Source organism: Lissotriton helveticus, chromosome 2_1 (assembly GCF_964261635.1).
Source record: "Lissotriton helveticus chromosome 2_1, aLisHel1.1, whole genome shotgun sequence".
Lineage (NCBI taxonomy): Eukaryota > Metazoa > Chordata > Amphibia > Caudata > Salamandridae > Lissotriton > Lissotriton helveticus.
This window is the reverse complement of record NC_136059.1, coordinates 1,180,893,045-1,180,906,617: the sequence shown is the minus strand read 5'-3', so window position 1 is coordinate 1,180,906,617 and position 13,573 is coordinate 1,180,893,045. Positions and strand designations below refer to the sequence as shown.

At 48.3% G+C, this 13,573-nt stretch overlaps 1 protein-coding gene across 4 annotated transcripts in view; it reads left to right on the top strand.

The window, feature by feature from the left end:
• The window catches only part of G3BP2 (G3BP stress granule assembly factor 2), a 297,094-nt gene that overhangs the window by 125,094 nt on the left and 158,427 nt on the right, over nucleotides 1–13,573 (top strand). For all 4 annotated transcript variants that reach the window (XM_078676048.1, XM_078676046.1, XM_078676047.1 and 1 more), the window contains exon 6: nucleotides 275–377. In XM_078676048.1, the coding sequence (XP_078532174.1) occupies nucleotides 275–377 (103 nt within the window). The remainder of the gene's footprint in view (nucleotides 1–274; nucleotides 378–13,573) is intronic.

Sequence of the window (13,573 nt, the reverse complement as noted above, 5' to 3'; positions counted from 1 at the left end):
TAATTCCACTGCACACCATACCACATAATTCCACTACACAGAACCCCACTCAACACTACACAATTCCACCACATCCGAATCCACATACATCCACTCTATAATACATAGCTGATAGACATTAGCATTGCAGCGCCTTTAACTCTTGGGTTGCCGAGACTGATTGGCTTCGCCAGTGCTCGTTGAGAATGGTTATACAATATATTTAGCCATTTTTTTGTTTTCAAATTCTCTGCAGATTGTTTTAACAAATTGTTTTTTTGTTTCACCACTTCAGAATCTGAGGAAGAGGTAGAGGAAGAGCAAGAAGAAATACACCAGTCACCTGATGCTATGCAGGAAAATCCAACCAGTCCGTACTACGAGGCTCACCCAGTGTCGTGAGTAGTACAACATAATTTTCTTTATTTAAGGATATTGGTGTAATTTTGTAGGGGGTTATACTATTTAATAGTGGTTGGGTGTAAGCTTGTGAGAGCTGAAGAAATCTTTGCAATCTGCAAGACAAATTTTTTTTATTGAAGATTCACATGCAACACAACGGTTTAAGGGTTGGATTCTTTTTATTTGTATGTAAAAAAAAAAGTTGCTTTTGACAACCTGACTAGTTGTGACATCCTGAAGCCCATTGTAAGCCGTATGTGGATGGCTTTTTCAGTATGTTTCTTTTTTCTTGGTTTTAGAAAACATATATGGCTTTCAAAAGGAAACTAGAATGACTAAATTGAAAACATGAACTCTGGCTTGCCCACTTCAGTTATTCTGGAATTGATAGGTCATGGAGAGAATGATCCCTGAAATATTATATTTGAACTATATTTAGCATTTTTATTACTCGGCTTGTAGAAGAAACTCTTAAGGTGTATTATCCTATATAATGAAACGTTCCTGTAGATAAACTGCATGCCATGTGTAAACCTTGTCTTCCTTGGGGAAGCAGGTTTCTCCAGTATTAGGGTGTCTTTCATAGATTCACATGCCTGAATCATTCCCCGTCGTCGGAGTGGGAGTCCCACGGTATATAAAAAAGCAATAATATGCTATAATAACATTGGAAAAACCAGTAATTCCCAACCAGGAAGTAAAGTAGCCCAAGCTACAGTAGAAAAAAACTTCCACACTCATGACTATCCTAGTCATTTTGTATAGTCCAAACTACAGCCAATCAGGCGACAGCACCCACGAGAATGTTCTCCCCAGAGGCTCAGGCTCTGAGATTTTCTACCGCACGTCGTGTGAAGGGAGTCTCCCTGAGCTCTGCTCAGTTTTCTTCAATTTTCTTACTTTTTCTTCAATATTTCTTCATAACATCAGTTTTGTAATGTCTTCTTACATGGTCTACCTTCAGACGTCACTTGTGGAAAGCTGAGACCTTTTCCTGTGAACCCTCATGAAGAGTATATGTACCAGCACTCTGCCTGTCTCTGACATGGTAGGAGGAGAAGGGGTTGTTCTTGTGCTTAGACTATACCCCCCTTCTGATGTGGGAGGACTTTTTTGTTAGTCCTGCACATTAAGGATTTAAGTGATGCTTCTCCTCTACTTCACCAGCTGAAGTAACATCACAATGAGGGGGTCTCTGGCCTTCTTTGAGTCTGTGCCTCCCACATCTACGCCCACGAGATTTACTCTCAGGCGTCTAGACTCACTCTGCGCACTTTTCTACGTGAAAATGTGCCAGCTTGTCGACGTTACGGTCGATGTACTCTCTGAGGACAATCTCTGCCGTCACTGGTGCTCTGCAACGACAGCGCCTCCAGGCTTTCGTCGACGACAGTGAGGACATTGCCCTCTTGTCGACTGCAGGCTCTTCGACCTCTGGGAGTTTTGTCGATGGTAAATGTCTTTGACAGTTGGCCTCGTCGATGGTAGGCTCGTCGATGGTAGGCTCGTCGATGGTAGGCTCGTCGATGGTAGGCTCGTCGATGGTAGGCTAGTCGACGGTAGGCTCGTCGACGGTAGGCTCGTCGACGGTAGGCTCGTCGACGGTAGGCTCGTCGACGGTAGGCTCGTCGACGGTAGGCTCGTCGACGGTAGGCTCGTCGACGGTAGGCTCGTCGACGGTAGGCTCGTCGACGGTAGGCTCGTCCATAGACGGTGACCTCCGTGGATGGTGACCTCCGTGGATGGTGACCTCCGTGGATGGTGACCTCCGTGGATGGTGACCTCCGTGGATGGTGACCTCCGTGGATGGTGACCTCCGTGGATGGTGACCTCCGTGGATGGTGACCTCCGTGGATGGTGACCTCCGTGGATGGCGACCTCCGTGGATGGCGAGCTCGGTGGATGGCGAGCTCGGTGGATGGCGAGCTCGGTGGATGGCGAGCTCGGTGGACGGCGAGCTCGGTGGACGGCGAGCTTCTTCAACATTCAGCTTCGACGCCAGTTGACTTTGTTAATGGATGACCCTGTCAGCTGTTGAATTCGTCGACGGTTGAGCCCGTTGACAGTTGGTTTCACACACTATTGACTTTTATGCACAGTGCCTTTATAGACTATTTATTTCGTCGACTGCAGCTTTCCGCTACATCCACGTGATGGCTTTTTACTTCCGCCATTATTCTTCTTGGACAGCACATAGCCGTATGAGCATGTTTTTTCTTCAGATCAGAATTAGGTATTTCTGACAGCAAGACTGCCACGGCCTGTACCATGGCGCGATTAAGTCTTCTCTTACAACTGGAGTTCTTTTGCATTCACCTTCGGTGAATATTGGAGGTTTTCCCCTCCTTATGAACAGAGCGGCGAATCGGTTTTTCCCCTTTCCCCTCGTACTGGGGAAACCACAGAAACAAGTTTGTTCACTTCCTATCATAGACCTTATTCAGAAAGGTGTTAAACTCATGCAGGGGCCAAGCTCTGGGCGGCTTTTTTTTTTTTTTTTTCTTCCCACGCCTTGACAAGACGTGTGAAGCCTCCCACTAGTCACCTGCTTTTCTAATCTCTCAGCCTACCCTGACTCAGTCATTACTTAGGCGGCACAGCGATTATCTTGCAAGCCAGTGGGCAGGTATGCCGCCAGATGTGCTCTGACATGTTGGCGCTAGTAGAACTTATTCCAGAATCCTCCAAGCCTCACACTTTCAAGATCCTGCATGAAGGAAAGAGAGAGAAGTGCATCAGAAATAATACACTGTGCAGCGGACATTGCGTGTACAGGTTTTCGTCAGCTCGCAAGAGGGGCAGTCTGGCGAAGACATTTTTGCTTCAATGCTACATCTTTCGCAAGGAGGTTCAGACTTCAATACTTCACTGGCCTTTTGATTGAGGATCCCTTCTGGCCAGCACACAGATACTGCCCGCACCCTCTGGATATAGAATCGCAGCCTTTTTGTGGTGCCGAGGACGTAGATCCACGTCCTTTTTTTCAAGGGAGTTCCATCCAGTATTGGCTCCTACAATCAGAACCAACTGCGTTGCTCAAATCTAACGCAGTCATATGGGCAAAGTACCAACAGTTCCTACATAGAAAATCATCGTACAGCCGAGGCAACTCTTCTGAGAAACTATGGATTACCTTGAACCGACCTTTATTCCCTCCAAAAACGTCGGAGGTCTAATATCTCACTTGTATTCCAATTGGTCAAAGGTGACAGAGGACCGTTTTTTTTTTTTTTTTAAACGTCATGCCCAAGGGCACACTCTAGAATTTGTCAAATTTCCCTTTTTTCTACACCTCTAAGGGGACCTCCACCTTTCTCATCTTCGGGAGTCGTTTGCACAAGTGTCTATATGGATACAAACAGGGACCGTCGGAGTGGTTCCGAATCTCCAACAGCGTTAGGGTTTACTCTCAGTTCCTCCTCAACAAGCAAATCAGGAAAGTAGCACAGGATTTTAGATCTTTGCGCAAACTTTACCAATGTTGTACCTCAAAGTCCTAAAGTTCTTATGCCAGAACGACTTTATAACCACATTCAACCTCCAAGATGTCTATTTTGATGTGTCAATTCTTCCTAAGCACAGGAAGTGGCTATGCTTTACAATACGTACAAAACATTTTCAATTTAAGTCCTACCTTTTGGACTTAGGTCGGCTTCACGTGTCTTTACGTAGATCCTGGCACCAGTGGCAGCCTAGCTACGTCTGCAAGGCATACAAATTCATCATTACTGAGACAACTGCATAATAAGGGCTCGCTCTTATTAACAAGCAGTCCAGCACACCCAGACTTGTCAGTCACTGTTTCAAAACCTGGTTTCCAATCACTCATGACAAGTCCCAGCTAGTACTAGCTCCGAAATGAACGCTTCTCGGAGCATCAATCCATACACACCTAGCAAAGGTATTTGTCTCACACGAACGACGGGCCTGCAGCTCCCACCTGGTGGTGCTTCTACAGATTACACATGACAAAATTGCTAGAGGAGCTAGACAAGACGTGGTTGCAGGTCTCCAGTTCAATCGAAGATCTCATTCTAATCACTCCTCGGATGCAAGAGGCCTTTTTGTTTGGTGGGTCCAAGAAAGAAATTTGTAGAAGATGTGCGCGTTTCCTTCAAGAAGCGCCAAAATTACACAATCGCCACAGACGCATCCCTCGAAGGTTGGGGAGCATATCTTCAAGGGCTGAAGGTCAGCGGGAAATGGAACCCTCAACAAGAGGCTTGGCACATCAATCTGCTAGAGCTAGGTGCCATCTTCTTAGCCCTCAAATCCTTTCGTGCAATCATTCAAGGTGCCACAGTATTGGTTCGCTCAGACAATACTTCAAGTATGCATTACTTAAACAAACAGGGAAGAACAAGGTTGGTTCTTCTATCTCATGAAGCCCAAGGGGTATGGGTTCGGGCGATATGACACAGGATCAATCTCTTGGCTGTTCATGTGCCGTGAGTTACAAATGTGCTGGCGGACACCATCAGCAGGTCAACGGTGTCCAACAACGAATAGGAATTTCATCAGCCAACAGCGGATCGAATCTTCCAGCAGTGGGGTCATCCCGATCTGGACCGCTTTGCGACAAAAAAGAACAGCAAATGCCTGTTTCTTTACAAGCTGGCTTCCCCACAGGGACTCGCAAGGGAAAGCTTTTTCGATAAACTGGTCTCAAATATATGCTTACGCCTTTCCTCCGATACCGTTGGTTCCGGGAGTTCTCCGGAAGATGAAGAAAGAGCCGTGTCGCTTGAGTCTCTTCGCCCCCAGGTGGCTTCGCCAATTCTGGTCCACCGAACTTCTTCTCCTCTCTGAGTGCGATCCAATACAGTTTCAACCAATACCGAATCTCCTCTCCATTCAGAATAGTCAGATTTGCCATCCGGATCCGGCTTCTCTAAAATTAGCAGCTTGGCGTTCTGAGCACCTTGAATTAGCTCATCTGAATATCTTGACGGATTGTAAGGAGGTACTGGCTTACGCGGAAGCACCTGCTAAAATAAAGTCATACAGACTTTAATGGTAAGGAATCTGCATTTGGTGTTAATCTGCTGGGGTTCACCCATTTCATGCAACGCCGGACCAGATATTACCTTTTTTCTTGCACTTGGCAAGATCAGGCTTATCTCATGCAACGTTGAAGGTCTTTTTGGCAGCCATTTCAAGGTAACGTCAGGATGGGTCCACCTCTTTATTCTTCAAGACTACAACAGTTCTTTAAGGGACTATTCAGAATGTTTCCTCCTGTACGTCGTTCACCTCCATCATGGCATTTTATTGTAGTTTAGCGCAGCTCATGCGCCACCCATTTGAGCCAATTCACAGGGTGTATTTCAAATTCCTAACATGGAACGTTTCTTTTTTGGTAGCATTAATTTCATCTAGAAGAGTCAGTGATGTTTAAGCTGTCATCGTCAATTCACCTTTCTGGCAATTCACGTCCAATTCTGTGGTACTACGTACAAACCCAAGGTTTATGCCTTAAGTGCCTTCGTTTTTTCACTTGAACGAACCAGTCATCTTAAAGACGTTTTTTCCTAATCCGCAATCCCCTGCGGAGAGGGCATTACATACCCTTGACATCAGAAGATGTTTAAAATTCTATTTGCAAAGGACCTCTGCCATTCGCAAATCCGATCAACTGTTTATTGCCTATGGAAAGATACGGCAAGGACAAGCAGTGTCTAAACAAACCATAGCTGGATGGATTTCTGCAGCTATTGACTTTGCCATCTTCAAGCTAGAAGACCTTTACAGACCATTCCAAGAGCTCACTCTGCAAGAGCTGTTTCTTCCTCGACTGCTCTTTTCGCTGAAGTTCCTCGTCAGCAAATCTGCAGAGCAGCGACTTGGTCCAGCAGACATACTGTCACCAGGCATTATTGTTCGGATACTGCCAGCGAGGCTGATACGTCAGTGGGTCAAGCGGTTCTACGCAATCTTTTCAGATAAGATGAGCCTCTGTTTTTCCCTCCTCCTCTGTACTGCTCTCCAGACGCTTATTCCATGCTTAAGTTGGGTGCATTCTCATGTGATTGCAAGTTTTTTCATGCATATATGAATGTGGGCATTTTATTACGTGAATGTATATACTTGCTATGTACTAACTTAAGTTGCAAAAAGCGTCTTCCAAACATTATTTCGGTACTGCTATCTACTCTGATTCAGGCATGTGAATCTATGAAAGACACCCTAATACTGGAGAAGAACAATAGTTACTTACCTGTAATCTGTGGTTCTCCAGTATTGGTGTCTTTCATAGATTCACATGCAACCCGCCGACCTCCCCTCAGAGGCTCTTTAGGCTAGGATGTTATTAGCTACACTCCTGTGCGAGAAAATCTGAGAGCCTGAGCCTCTGGGGAGAACATTCTGGTGGGTGCTGTCGCCTGATTGGCTGTAGTTTGGACAATACAAAATGACTAGGATAGTCATGAGTGTGGAAGTTTTTTCTACTGTAGCTTGGGCTACTTTACTTCCTGGTTGGGAATTACTGGTTTTTCCAATGTTATTATAGCATATTATTGCTTTTTTATATACCGTGGGACTCCACTCCGACGACGGGGAATGATTCAGGCATGTGATTCAGGCATGTGAATCTATGAAAGACACCAATACTGGAGAACCACAGAGTTCGAGGCATGTGGGCTGCTAAATTCATATCTTTTGCATAGATCGCCGCCTAGTGTTGGGTCTGGATGATCGCACATTGTTGTCCTGGAAGAGTCTTCGAAGTATCCTGAGATAGGTGGCTCCTCCCCTGGACTACAGTGCGCATGGGCATCGGCTCCATCCCCAGATTGTTTTTTTCCGCCATTGGGTTCGGATGCGGTCTCGACGTCTCTGTCGGAACCGAGAAAAACAAACTTTTTAAGGCCAAAAGGCCTTGTTTTCATAGCGTCGGTATTGTTTGCGTACGGTCTCGAGTTCTTCCGTCTCTTTGAGTCGGAATCTGCGGAGTCGTTTCACTCTTCGGACATCGAGGCCTTCTCATCGCAGCAAGACCACGACTTTTCAACATGGAGCGGAGCCCGTTTAAATACTGTCCCGTCTGTGGGTCCAAATACCCACATATCGACGTGCACCCGGTCTGTAATAAATGCCTCTCGCCAGACCATAACGAGGAGAACTGCATGGCCCGCTCCAGATTCAGGTCGAAGAAGACGCTCAAGCTTCGGCGCGCGGTGCGCCTCGAGGCCCGGCAGGCGGCCCCGGCACCAGATAACATCTTCGGCGACCCAGAAGAAGAGGTCCTAAGCCATCATCTTGAAATCTCACCACCTGCGACGGAGGTCGAGGCCGATCCCGAAGAAAACGACGGGGTCATGGACCAAGACCTTGAATACGTCGACGAGGTAGGGGACGACGAAGAAGTTTATGGGGCCGCGGAAGATAGCTCAGGGGATGAGCTATGCCCCGAAAGCTACACGGATCAGGCTCGGGTCACGGGATCGCCACTCGGCCTTACCCAAGACCCTGCACCGCAAGCCACGGCCCCGCCTTCAGGCCCGGCCACGGACATACTTGCTACGCAGCCCGTATCGAAACCGAAACTGAAAGCATCGGTATCGACTACACCTAAAATGGCCGACCCGAAATCGAAACCGAAACTACCGGATTAGAGTGCACCTAAGATGGCGGTCGTTCCACCAAAAACACCAAAGCCTGCTACATCATCGGCTCCGTCGACCTCCGGTCCACAGAAGTCGAAGAAGACTGTCGACTCGACAGTGCCGAAATCATCGGCGGGTGAGGCGTCCTCTAAGAAGGTCGTCCGTCAAGGGTCGACCGGGGCAACGCCGGCAAAGTCCACAAAAGTCGTCGACAAACATTCAGTGCCGACTGGGACGCCGTTAGTCGGACACATGGTTGAGGCGGAGTCTGCAAAATCCCTCGGATCGAAGGGCGGAGCTCAACACATAGGTCCAAAGACTCTGTGTCTACGGCTGCAGCATCGACGTCTAGGACTCAAAAGGGACCACAGAACGTCGGAAGCGAAGGCACGGTGGCGGACTCCTCGTCGGCGCCAAGTGCCGCAGTGAGTGGCGCATCTCTCATCGCTACTTCACTGCAAAGACTTCGTGATAAGGCCACTGCGACGTCGGCTCCCGTGCCGTCGCACCAGAAGCCAATGGACATGCCTGCAAAGCCTGCTGCCAAGCTTCTATACATTCTGCCGCCGAAGGAGGCACCGAAGGCCTTTGCGCCAAAGACGGCGCCGAAGACATCTGAATCTTCGTCTGGTGGAATATTGGGTCGACAACACGACTCAGGAGACGATTCTGAGCGTTTTATCGACGCGGACACGGGCAAGTTGACCCTTTATAAGCGGAAAATCACTTCCCAACCAGTGGACTCCTATGTTATTCCACTGAAGAAGAAAAGGCCTGCACAGGACATTCCAGCCCTGGTTGAACCTATCCAGCCTCCACCTAGGAGAAGTCCAACACCTTCCCCCGACCACTCTGGGGGAGAGGACGAAGGACAAGATGACCAGTACAATTTCCCCATCAATGACCCTGATGCACAACAGGATTCCTATGACGACACAGGTGACCAGGGAATCCAACCAGTGGGGCAAGACCCACAGCTTTTCAGTGCACGTGCATCCCCAACAGAGGACTCTGCAGGATTTCATGCACTCATTGAACGGGCAGCTGCTAATCATGACGTGGACATGCATGCTGACCCAGTGGAGGAAGATTTTCTATTTGACACTTTTTCAGTCTCTGAAAGGACAGTCAAGACACTTCCTATGCTCAAAGGTGTCCTTAAGCATGCTGCGGAAATCTTTAAGGAGCCTACCAGAGCGAGAGTGGTTAACCCACGCATCGAGAAGAAATACAGACCAGCACCTGCAGACCCTGCATACATTCGGGGACAGTTGCCGCTTGACTCTCTTGTAGTCGCAAATGCCCGCAAACGGGCAAACTCCCAGACAACGGGTGAAGCTCCTCCCCCAGACAAGGAGTCTAAAGTGCTTGAGGCAGGGGGCAAAAGAGTAGCTGCGCAGGCTGCCAATTTCTGGCGTATTGCGAACACACAGGCGCTATTGGCACGTTATGATAGGGCGCATTACGACACCCTAGAGCAACTTTTACAACACCTGCCTACGCAGTTTCAAGAGGGTACCAAACTGCTCATAGAGGAGGGTAAACTCATCTCCAACGCAACAATAAAGTGTGCACTTGATGCCGCAGACACAGCAGCTAGGGCTATTAACACTAGCGTCATGCTAAGGCGACAAGCGTGGCTACGCATTTCAGGGTTTAAACCGGACATTCAAACAACAATACTCAACCAGCCCGTCAATCCTGATAGACTGTTTGGTCCTGATGTTGTCACCACCCTAAAAGATTAAAAAAGACAACGAAACAGCGAAGTCTATGGGGGCCCTTCAATCACAACAATTCCGGGGTAACACTTTTCGTCGCTCAGGTGCACGTGGTGTTACCCGAGGACAGATGGGTCAACAGTCAGAGTTCACTAGAGGTGGAGCACAGTCCTCGTACCCCAAGCAGAATAAAGGGGGTTATCGAGGAAACAGCAACAGGGGACGTGGCAGAGGAAACAACAACTCCCGTTCCTCTGCCCCGAACAAACGGTGACTCTCTGTCACTGCCCCCCGACCATTTAACACCTGTCGGGGGGAGACTCCAGCAGTTCCTGCCAGTCTGGACCAACATCACCACAGACAGGTGGGTAAGACAACTTATCCAGTACGGTTATTGTCTGGAGTTAACGTCCACTCCACCCAACATTCCACCAAGGAAACGTCCTATGTCCGCAGAGCATTTGCACTTATTGCAGCAGGAAGTAGGGGTGATGCTGCAAAAAGGTGCAATCAAGCTCGTGCCAGTGGAGGAGGAAGGCACAGGAGTCTATTCCCTGTACTTCCTTATTCCAAAAAAGGACGGATCCCTCAGACCCATTCTGGATCTGCGCCCCCTCAACCTGTATATACTGTCAGAACATTTCCATATGCTTACACTGCAACAGATTCTTCCCTTGCTAAACAAGGGGGACTTCCTAGCAACCTTAGACCTCAAGGATGCTTATTTCCACATACCACTACACCCGTCCCACAGAAAGTATCTCAGGTTCACCATCCAAGGCAGGCATTATCAGTTCAAAGTCCTACCCTTCGGAGTGACCACCGCCCCCAGAGTGTTTACCAAGTGTCTGGCGACGGTAGCGGCGCACCTCAGGAGGCAGAACATACATGTCTACCCCTACCTGGACGACTAGCTTGTTCTAGCAAAATCGGAACAACAGTGCGCCGCGGACATGTCGACCACCATTCACCTCCTTCACAGTCTGGGCTTCTCGTTGAACTACCCAAAGTCGCACCTTCAACCAGCACATGTGCGGCAGTTTCTGGGTGCGACAATAAATACCCTGACTGCTATGGCTCAGCCAAACAAGGTCAGGATAGACAGCATCCAGTCTCTAATCCAAAAGTTCAGAGCGCAACACTCGCTTCCAGCGAGAGTGTTCATGCAGTTGATAGGCATGATGGCCTCCTGCATCTTCATAGTCCCTCACGCGAGGTTGCATATGCGTCCGCTCCAAGAATGTTTGGCAAATCAGTGGACACAGGCTCGGGGACAAATGACAGACCTAGTGTTGGTTACCGGTCGGGCATACAGCTCTCTGCATTGGTGGAATCCACACAACCTTTGCAAGGGCCGACCGTTCCAGGAGCCAGTGCCACAGATTATCTTGACAACGGACGCATCTCTCCACGGATGGGGAGCTCATGTGCTCAATTACACTGTGCAGGGACTATGGACGACGCAGCAACAGAAGATGCACATCAACTATCTAGAACTGATGGCAATCTTCATGGCGCTCAAGTCCTTCAATGTACATCTGTGCAACAAGGTAGTGTTGGTCCGGACGGACAACATGACAGCGATGTACTACATTCAAAAGCAGGGAGGCACCCACTCGCCACAGCTGTCTCATCTGGCTCCGAGCATGTGGAAGTGGGCCATTCAGAGGAACATCTTCCTCATGGCAGAACACCTCCCGGGCAAGGACAATCAGATGGCGGATCGGCTCAGCAGATACAGCCATCAGATGCACGAGTGGGAGTTACATCCATCAGTACTCCGCCCGTACTTCCAGCAGTGGGGTCATCCAGAGATAGACCTGTTTGCCACAAGGGAAAACGCAAAATGCCAAAACTTTGCCGCCAGGTTCCCTCACCTACAGTCGCAGGGGAATGCGATATGGATGAACTGGTCAGGCAAATTTGCGTACGCTTTTCCCCCAGCACCTCTCATACCGCTGGTGGCAAGAAAGCTAAGGCAGCACTCGATGACACTCATCCTAGTTGCTCCAACGTGGGCACGCCAACCATGGTACACCACATTTCTGGAACTCTCAGTGGTGCCGCATCAAAGGCTGCGACTAACACCCAGGCTCTTGACGCAGAACTATGGCGACATTCAGCATCCAGATCCGCAACAGCTCAACCTGGCGATCTGGCTCCTGAAGTCCTAGAGTTTGGCTACCTTCACTTACCTCCAGAATGCATGGACATCATCAAAGAGGCAAGGAAGCCCACTACCAGAGCATGCTATGCCGCAAAATGGAAGCGTTTCATCATTCACTGTACAGCCAATAACATAAACCCGCTAGATGCTTCTATCCCTAACATCATTTGCTATCTGCTACATCTTTACAAGTGCAATCTAGCGTATACTTCCATTCGGATCCATCTATCCGCCATAGCGGCTTATCTTCAGAACAGGCAGCATCTCTGTCTTCAGGGTGCCTGCCATTAAAGCCTTCCTAGAGGGTCTGAAACGAGTCATTCCTCCAAGAACACCGCCAGCTCCGGTGTGGAACCTCAATGTGGTCCTCACCAGACTGATGGGCCCACCTTTTGAGCCACTGCACTCATGTGAACTCCAGTTCCTAACGTGGAAAGTGGCTTTTCTTATTGCTATTACGTCACTGAGACGTCAGTGAGCTGCAAGCGCTCACAATCCAAGAGCCATTCATACAAATCCATCCAAATAGGGTAGTACTACGCACTAACCCCAAATTCCTTCCGAAGGTGGTGTCACAGTTTCATCTCAACCAAACTATTGACCTGCCCGCATTCTTCCAAAACCCACAAACAGTAGCGGAAAGAATTCTCCACACTTTGGATGTTAGGAGGGCGTTGATGTACTATATCGACAGAACAAAACACTTTAGGAAAACAAAACAACTTTTTGTTGCCTTCTCGTCACAGCACAAAGGCAACCCTATTTCTAAAGCAGGAATAGCCAGGTGGATTGTTAAGTGCATTCAAATCTGTTATCAAAAAGCTAAACGTACCTTAACAATACCCCCAAGGGCGCACTCCACACGCAAATTGGGGGCATCCATGGCTTTCCTGGGGAACATTCCTTTGGAAGACATTTGCAGAGCAGCCACATGGGTTACACCGCACACCTTTACAAAACACTACTGTGTCGATGTGCATTCCAAGCAGCAAGCAGCTGTAGGACAGGCTGTTCTCAAGACACTTTTTCAGGTTTCTGCAGCTGGCACGGGCAACCGCCGCTAATGGAGGGACTGCTATGTATTCTATGCAAAAGATATGAATTTAGCAGCCCACATGCCTCGAACTGAATATGCTACTTACCAGTATGCATCTGTTCTTGGCATGTAGGGCTGCTAACATTCATATCGCCCACCCTCCTCCCCGGTGCCTGTCGCAGCTGCAGATATACTCTTGCATTCAATCATTAGCATGGACATCCTTTACACTTTTCACTCCATCTCTGCCACAATGGCTAAAAACAATCTGGGGATGGAGCCGATGCCCATGCGCACTGTAGTCCAGGGGAGGAGCCACCTATCTCAGGATACTTCGAAGACTCTTCCAGGACAACAATGTGCGATCATCCGGACCCAACACTAGGCGGCGATCTATGCAAAAGATATGAATGTTAGCAGCCCTACATGCCAAGAACAGATGCATACTGGTAAGTAGCATATTCATTACAGGTAAGTAACTATTGTTCTTTCGTGGTAATGGCTTTACAGTGTATCGAGCGAGAATTTATTTGCAGAAGCAGTGCAGATTAAGTAGTTGGACTCTGAGTTGTTTGATTCATAGTCTTGAAATTTGAATTCCGGAAAATCATAAGAGCCTGAAATAGACCAATAAGAACCCTTGTTAAAAAAAAATATTTAA